The sequence below is a fragment of the Ctenopharyngodon idella genome, chromosome 5, assembly GCF_019924925.1.
Source record: "Ctenopharyngodon idella isolate HZGC_01 chromosome 5, HZGC01, whole genome shotgun sequence".
Taxonomy (NCBI): domain Eukaryota; kingdom Metazoa; phylum Chordata; class Actinopteri; order Cypriniformes; family Xenocyprididae; genus Ctenopharyngodon; species Ctenopharyngodon idella.
The window spans coordinates 22,846,150-22,855,000 of NC_067224.1; the positions used below are offsets into that span (position 1 = coordinate 22,846,150).

The 8,851-nt window shown below is 35.3% G+C and overlaps 1 protein-coding gene across 1 annotated transcript; it reads left to right on the forward strand.

Moving 5' to 3' along the window:
• Positions 1 to 4,029: 4,029 nt before the first annotated feature.
• On the forward strand, positions 4,030 to 8,445 carry ppp1r14aa (protein phosphatase 1, regulatory (inhibitor) subunit 14Aa). The gene is made up of 4 exons (XM_051895372.1): positions 4,030 to 4,299; positions 5,809 to 5,883; positions 6,192 to 6,224; positions 7,812 to 8,445. Exons 1-4 carry the CDS (start codon positions 4,120 to 4,122, stop codon positions 7,974 to 7,976), a joined length of 453 nt encoding a protein of 150 aa, XP_051751332.1. The 5' UTR covers positions 4,030 to 4,119; the 3' UTR covers positions 7,977 to 8,445.
• Positions 8,446 to 8,851: the final 406 nt, after the last annotated feature.

Sequence of the window (8,851 nt, forward strand, 5' to 3'; positions counted from 1 at the left end):
CTGTCATTAAAATCTTGTTATGGAACAAAACCAACTGTCAATAAAATCTTATAAAGAAACAAAACAGACTGTCATTGAAATCTTGTAAAGGAACAAAACTGACCGTCATTAAAATCTTGTAAAGGAAAGAAACTGACTGCTATTGAGGTCTCCTAAAAAGATCAAAAGTGATTGTCATTGAAATCTCGTTGAGAAATGAAAACGATTGAGATCTCTCAACCGAACAAAATCAGCCGTCACTGAAATCTCGTAATGAACTGAAACAGAACTAACCGTCATTGAAATCTCATAACAAAACAAAACCATAAACCATTGAGATCTCATATAGGAACAAAACTGACTGTCATTGAGATCTAGTAAATGAACTAAACCAACCATCCTTGAAATTTCGCAATGAAACAAAACCGACCATCTTTGAAATCTTGTAAAGGAACAAAACCGACTGTCATTTAAGTCTCGTAATAGAACAAAACGGACCATCTTTGAAATCTTGTAAAGGAACAAAACTGACCGTCATTGAAATATCATAACCAAATAAAACTAACCATCATTGAGATCTATTAATGGAACAAAACCGACCGTCATTGAAATCTCACAACTGAACAAAACCGACCGTCATTGAGATCTCATAATTGAACAGAACCAATCGTCATTGAAATCTCATAACAAAACAAAACTGTCAACCACTGAGATCTCGTAAAGGAACAAAACTGACTGTCATTGCAATTTAGTAAAGGACCAAAATCAACCATCGTTGAAATTTCGTAAAAAAAAACCCCAAAACCGACTGTCTATGAAATCTTGTAAAGGAACAAAGAAACAAAACCGACCATCATTGAACTCTCATAATGAAACAAAACTGAATAAAAAACAACTATCGTTGAGATCTCATAATGTAACAAAACTGATTGAACTCTCATAACATGGAACAAAGCTGTTCGTCATTAAAATCTTGTAACGAAAATGAGTGTCATAGAAATCTTGGGCCTCATTTATAAAGCACATGTACACTTAAATCCACGCCAACGCTCATATTTATAAAAACGGTCTTTGATGTGGAAAAGTGCTTAGGGCCACGTCAGAGTCTGAGCAGACATGCGCACTTTTCCTTGTCAGATTACTGCAGGTTTCTGGAAATCTAAGCTATTCTTGCAGCTCGCCAATCTAAATGAAAGGATTTGGACGATGACTGGTGATCTTTTATATGTAAATGACATTAATTAGGTGTCGTTTACAATGTGGAGAACTAAAACCATTCAGCTGCACACAAGTTCAAGATCATTTGCAATTTATAGATTTCACATTTGAAAGAGAGGCGTAAGATCAAATTTAGGACGGTTTCTGCGCAACATTTTATAAATGAGGCCCCTTGTACCCAAATTAAACCGACTGACACTGCAAACTGATGTCATTAAAATCTTGTAACAAAACAAAACTGACCATTATTTAAATGTTGCAATGGAACGAAACAGGCCATCACTGAAACCTTGTAAAGGAACAAAACTGACTGTCATTGAGATCTAGTAAAGTACCAAAATCAACCATCACTGAAATTTCATAAAAAACAAACAAAAAAACGACCATCTCTGAAATCTTATAAAGAAATCAAAAAATAAAACCAATCATCATTGAACTCTCATAACAAAACAAAACTGACCTGTCTTTGAAAAATGGGGAAAAAAACATCCATCGTCGAGATCTCATAATGAAACAAAACCGACCGTCATTGAAATATCATGGAACAAAGCTGATCATCATTCAAATCTTGCAACCAAATTAAACCGACTGATACTGAAAACCAACCTTCATTAAAATCTCGTAACAGAACAAATCTGACCATCACTAAAATCTCATAAAGGAACAAAACCGACCATCGTTGAAATCTTGTAAAGGAACAAAACTAACTGTCATTGAAATCTCGTAATGAAACAAAACTGACAGTCATTGAGATATCAAAAAGGAACAAAACTGACTGCTATTGAGATCTCCTAAAGGAACAAAAGTGACCACCATTGAAATCTCGTAGCAAAATGAAACCGATTGAGATCTTGCAACCAAACAAAATCGTCCATTACTGAAAACTTATAATGGAACAAAACCGATCCGAAGATTGAAAAAAAAAACCCACACACACACAAATTATTTTAAGCTGACACACAAAGCCATCAAGAATCAACACATGAATCTCAACAAAAAAGGTGAATCAAAGGAAAATCAAGTGTCATGCCACAATTCATGTCGGGAACAACAGTACAAAACTCCCATCACAGCATGAATAAATTATGCAGCTGAATTGTACTATTATTTTCTTTAATTCTAACTATTTGCTTTTATTTTTGCTGTGGTTTTTGTTCTGTCTTTTAGTAGCTTTTTGTGATGTCCAGAGTTGATCTGATTGTCTCAATATTTTGTTGTCACCATTGTTGAGATTCATAGGCTGATTGATCATATCTGTGTTTGTCATTGTAGGTTATTATTTTTTGTTCATGTTTTTTTTTTTTTTTTTTCAATCTGCAATACAGTGTGATCTTGTGTTGCAGTAAAACAGGGTTTGTCATTTAAATGTATTAATAGCACAACACAATTATTACATTCAAATAACATCAGTGATCTGGACTATTTCACGGTGATTATAAAACCATCAATAGCTAAAAATCATCATCTGATGTCATTTCAGCTTTCTTTGTTACTGTAAATGTGTTTGACAAACACACTGTCACAGCACTTCAAATTAAACAAACAGTGTTAAACTTCTGTTTATTCTCAATAAGAACTTCTGTACAGATATATAGTCAATTTGGTTAGTAATATGTGAAGCTGTAATGCTGTTTGTGGAGTTGTTTAATCCCCCTCTGCTGAGATCTGGAGAGATTTAATGTCTTCTTTTATCTTCAGTTGATTTCATCTAAGGCTGTGGCTGTCAGTTGTCTCTTTTTTTCTTCAGTGATTCTGCATTTTAACAGGCTTGTTAATGCTAAGATGATTCTATAAATAATATGGCTCAGATAAGGTCCAGTTCTGGTTTATTTCTTTGCTCTTGGCTGACATGTGGCATTGCTATGGCCTGGCAACCAGGAGTGGCCCACCCAAGTGCCATCATTCCATGCCACATGTGGCCCAGATCATCATACAACGTGTGGCAGATGTAGGCCGGATTTGGGCCGGCACAAAGTTGCTATTTGGATGAAGTCCACTCAGTGAAACCATTCAATCACTCATATGCCTAATCTTCAGACCAATTCTGCAAAACTGCAAGCACATTATATACTTGACATTTAATTGTTTGCAATTGTAAAACAAACTTTTTGCCAAATGCTAAACACAGTTCTCTACATTAGACACAACATACAAAACTAACAGCTCTTGTTTTCTTTTGGAAAACACATGCCATTCAAACGACATACTTTTACCAATTACTCACACCCAATGATCATGTGTAAAAACACTATATATAATTTGTTCACTTTAAAATGAAATACATTTGTGTTTCAATGCAGCTTCACAATAGTAGCTATCAAATTCAAATTCTGCTGTAAAGCAGCTCTAACAAGCCAATAGTGTCATTATTCAGCTCAAGTCAGTTCAGTGTTGATTCACTTCAGTTCAATAACTGTAATGTGCATCAATTGTGCATACATACTGTAGGCTATAGTATACAGTGTTTGTGCACATACATGAATGTGTGAGTGCTATGACAAAATCCTGTGCTCTCCACTGCACAATGAACAAGAAAAGACACAGTTTTACATGAGTTATAATACCATGAGTTAAAATAGTTTTGAATGAATTGTTTGCTTTTTCAAGAGGTGTGTGATATTTTGCATGTTGTGTACGCTTTTGTGATTTTGTGTGTAGAGTTTAGAGAAAAGGGGCCATAGTTTGAAAAATTGTTTGTAAAACTGTAATAGCACGTCTTAATTTTTTCAACTTTTCTTCTTGGCTTTTCATAAAATAATATTTATTTTTTTCTATTACGACATTTAATGTACCCCATAAATCCACGAGCGTCTGACGTTGTACCTCCAATCAAGTTAAGCGCGCGTCACTCACCGTTCAGCTTCTTCTGTCCGCGCGCTCCTCCACGCGCTCATTCTCAGACAAGCACAAGCATATGTAAACATGGCTGAGGAGATTCATACCGGTCATTCCCCGGATTTAGAAACTGCTCGAGAGCACGGGATGAACGTGCATAAGCGGCAAGCGCGCGTTACGGTAAAATACAATCGCAAACAGCTTCAGAAAAGGCTGGACGTGGAGAAATGGATCGACGAAGGGCTTGAACGGCTGTACGAGGGCAAGGTGAGTGTCCACGCTCATCCTCATAGGTGTAGCTAGTGCAGTGTAGACGCTGGAATCTACAAGTTGATGAGTTCTGAAAAAAAAACGAGTCGATTTTGATGGAAAAATGAACGAGAGCGCCGTACAAGCTGTTTTCATGCGTTATTTTGAAATGTTTGACTGCTGAATGTGTAACATTTCCTTCTCTAAGAAGTAGACCACAAACGTTTACACAACTCTCAATGTCAGGTTGAAAAAAAAGCATATCCACCTACTTTGCATTTCTATAAATTCATGTTTCTTATTGTAAATAGGTGTGTACATTTTTGCAATGCAGTTGTATAGTTAGCCTAACTATTTTGTCCGTAAACATGAATGCATGGACCATCTTTCATGAATGTTTGGTATTTATTTTAAAACAGAAGTACCAAAAGAATAAGAATGAGATACTTCTATGCTTACGAGTAACTTAAAATTCTGAAATATTTTACACCACTATGTAAATGAAAGACTGCTTCTGCATTTTAATATTTTCATCTTGAGTATGTTGATAACATATGTTTACATTTACATTTTTGCATTTGTATTTTTTCCCACGCGACTTACAAAAGAGGAACAAAAGAGGAAAAAAGGGAACTAAAAATTAGCCGAAGATTCAACAATATTTGACCTTTCAATAAAGCCAGGTTTATTAGGTTGTATAAGCTAGGTTATATGCAATTATCTCCTTATGCACCTTTAAATGGACTGAGAGGAGACATTGTTCTGTGAGTCTCAAGTTTATAAACAATAGCCTTTGTTAATGTAAGTGTGTGTGATGGATGCTGTGACACGAATACATCTGACAAAGCAATATTAGTTGTTGGATAATGTTAGATACATAAGTTGGCTGCCCATAAAAGGTGAGGAGGACCAGGCCTCTGGAGGTAGATGGGGAGGTTCTGCTTTTTCTCCCTTAATTACAGGGGGGAACACTTGGTTTTATTGCTACCTTACATGGACACCCCTGAGAAACAGTCTGTAGCAGCAACAGGCAGGAAGTTCAAACATAAGCTGTGTGTGTCGAGACGCTGTCCCACAGTATGAGACACAGAGAGATGTCTCTTGGGAGTTGTGTTATGTGATCTGTTATCTCGATTTCCTATTTAGTTCATGTGTACACAAAAGTTTCCCACTGAGATTATGGAATATTGAGACTGAAGATGTTCTGAGATACTGAAGCCGTAAGCTGCTGAAAAGTGGCGAAACAATAAGATATAGTGTGAAGTGGAATAAGCAAATGAGGTCCAGTGCAGCAGTGCCGTAATTGTCCTATTGGCTGTGATTGTTGGAGCTACATGTCTTATATTGGACTTTATGTATTCATCTATACAGTTAGGCCTATATATTTTTAGCTTCTCATAGTACTACTTTCTGCAGTGTTTTATTTTTAAATTCTCATACCTACTATGTATTTTTTGATGTTTCTGGAACAGTTGATGCTTTTAGCACCCTTACTAATTTTTATGTTTTTTTGTGTTTATGTTGGAGGACACGCCAGAGGAAGTGAACATCGATGATTTGTTGGATCTCCCAAGTGATGAAGAGCGAACACACAAACTACAGGTCGTATAATCCTCCTCTCTCTCACACTAAATCCTGTGCTTCTATGTCTTGCTATATTTACATTTACGCCTTTAGCAGATGCTTTTAAAAGTGATTTAGAAAAGAGGAACAAAAGCAATTTAAGGAGCCAATAATATTCAGAATATACAATGTCAGGATTTTTTAGCCAACTAGATTAAAAAGCAAGCTAGAGAAAAGGAGAAATGCATTTAAAATATATATATCTACTGGTTGTACACAAGTGCATGTTAAATGATTTTTTAAATGATTAGAAATTATGTAATAATTTGTTTTTGTTTGTGTTACAGGTTCTTCTGCAAACCTGCACTAGCAGCACTGAGGTAATTTTCTCAATCTTTCCATCTGTAAATCCATCTCTTTGTCATCATCTCTCTGTTTTAACATTTTTCTTGTTTCTTTTTAATCTTTTTGTTTAATCATCCTCATCACCCCTCTATAGGCCTCACTCTTTTTCTCATCCTTTGTTACTTTCCTCTTCATCTCTCTTTCCCGCTCTCTCCCACTCTCTCTGAGGGACACTGCAGTGGCTGACACTCCCTTCCACGTGTTTCTCACTATGATCACAATGAATGAATGATTTGTTCTCTCTCTCTTCCCCCTTGCCCCTATTGCTCTCTGTTAGTACAAAGCTATTCTTTTATCGAGGCTCTTTAACAATGTTCACTCTCAGCCTTTTGATTAGTGTGTGTACATGATTGTTACTGTACGTGTATGTGAAGAAGATTGTGTGTCTCTGGGTAAGCTAGTGCTGAAGTGCTGACACATCATGGAGAATCAGTAGAGAGGAACATGGCACTTATCTACACTACACACAAATAAACATATATATACACACACACACACAGACACAAAATATACTGATATCTGAAAAATGTTATCAGTTTTCCCATGTGAGACATACCAGGGCACAATTCTCACCATCTTCAGTTTGATTGTTAAAGATTAGGAGACTTAAAAGAGTAAACATAGAATCTGCTGACTGGTACACATAGGCTACAGTCTGCAGAAGATATTTATAGTTTTATATATAGTTTACGCTGAACAACCAGTAGATTAATCGAGAATGTCTGCAGTTCATATAATTTACAGCATATTTGACATATTTTGTTTCATTTTGTGTAACATCCTCTAATTTAGGAACAGAACTGCAAGATAATGACTCAACATTACCACCTACTTTATTATATAACCAGTATTTGCCACTAACCATTTTTTTTCTTAAGATAATAGGAACACTTTATCTTAAGTATCATAAAGTTTTACAGTAAGTTGTCCTCAGTCTTGGGTAAGTTGCTCTAAAAAGTAATTAATTACTAGCTACTAATTACATCTTCATCGGTATAATTAGATTACTGTACTAATTACTCTGTCTAAAAAGTATTGCATGACTTATTACTAATTACTTTCTAAATCCCATATAAACCTCAACCAGTTAAACAATACAAGGATAGACATGAAACTGTTTTTTTTTTATTCTTTAAAATAAATATTAATAATAAATTGCATAAATTATTTTTGAACTGAAGTGTTTAAAGGGAGAAGGTTACATTAAAACATACATTTTAACAATAGACATTAAATTTTGATGTTAAATCCACTATTATTTTATATAGAATTGTTTTATAGTATTTAATGCAATTAAATCAGAAGAAAATTAAGTATAAAATTAAGAGTAATCCCTTTATTTTTTCAAGGGAAAAGTAATTAAATTGCAGTAACTAATTACTTAGTAATGCATTACACCCAACACTGGTTGTCATAAATTCTATAACAATATACAAACATTACATGCTTAACCAAAATTTCTATAAGTGCGTACAGCTGGAATAAAGTTAAACTGTGTGTGTGTGTGTGTGTGTGTGTGTGTGTGTGTGTGTGTGTGTGTGTGTGTGTGTGTGTGTGTTTAGGCCTTCATTGCTGAGCTGTTGCAGAAGCTGCATGGTCTCCATAAACAGGAAGAGCTGCAGAATGAAGGAATTGAGCATCCCTGTCTCCACACGTACCCACATCACCATGGCAACATCCATCATCACAGAGGCAACCATCAACATCCAACACATCAGACACTGTGATTGTATCTGGTCCGGATAATTGTGGTCGCTGAACTGAGCTCCCTAACACACTCAGGACACACGCACAATGTTCAGTATCCAACTAGTTTAGCAACTCGGTAACTATGAGGTGTTTGTTTACAGACTTATAAGAGTGGTACATTTAATAGTGTTCAGTTGTAAAATTGCCATCACTGCTGGTAGGTAATTATATGCCGTAGCGATAATTTGTTTGCAGGGTTCTTTGTTGCTTGTTGACTGGGTTTTGTTTGAACTAGCAGTATGCAAGATGCAATTTAAAGCTTAATCTGCTGACAAATGTAAATTCATGATAATATACTTAACACATGTTAACAATCACAGGAAAGTACCAAATTTGAGCAAATACTTTGGACATATTATTAAGTATGGACATATTATAGTTTAATAATGTTTATGAACTTGTAGATTTTATAAAGCAAACCTTTAATAAAAGTAACAATTACTTGAATTTGTGTGTGGTGTTAATGGCAGGTGAACGTGAGCATTACATTGATCTGAGGTGTGCTATAATGTATCGTCCACCAGAGGGAGAAGTAATACAGAAGCAGAGATGTGCACTTTTCTCTATTTTACAATAGTGCCTTTAAACTGTAGATACAGATGAAACAACTAGGCCTGCATGACAGTAAGGCAGGTATTAATTGGGGTGGCTTTTATTTATGTCTGTTATTTTTTTTTTTTTACTGTGTTTTTACAGCTCAGTGCAAAATTATGAAAAAGATTTTTTTTTTTTAGGTAAGCATGTCTGGCTAAAATGTCTGTGGAAAACAATCTAAAGACTCGTAGTTATCCAGGTCATATTAGAATGTTCTAGTTCAGTAGTTTTCAACCCTTTTTGACTCCAAGGCCCCCTT

What these genes read in the sequence shown, in the direction of transcription:
- ppp1r14aa (XM_051895372.1), top strand. Translation starts at nt 4,120, where the DNA reads ATGGCTGAGGAGATTCATACCGGTCATTCCCCGGATTTAGAAACTGCT. An exon ending in AACGGCTGTACGAGGGCAAG is followed by an intron (nt 4,300 to 5,808) that starts GTGAGTGTCCAC and finishes TTTATGTTGGAG; the next exon opens with GACACGCCAGAGGAAGTGAA. An exon ending in CCTGCACTAGCAGCACTGAG is followed by an intron (nt 6,225 to 7,811) that starts GTAATTTTCTCA and finishes GTGTGTGTTTAG; the next exon opens with GCCTTCATTGCTGAGCTGTT.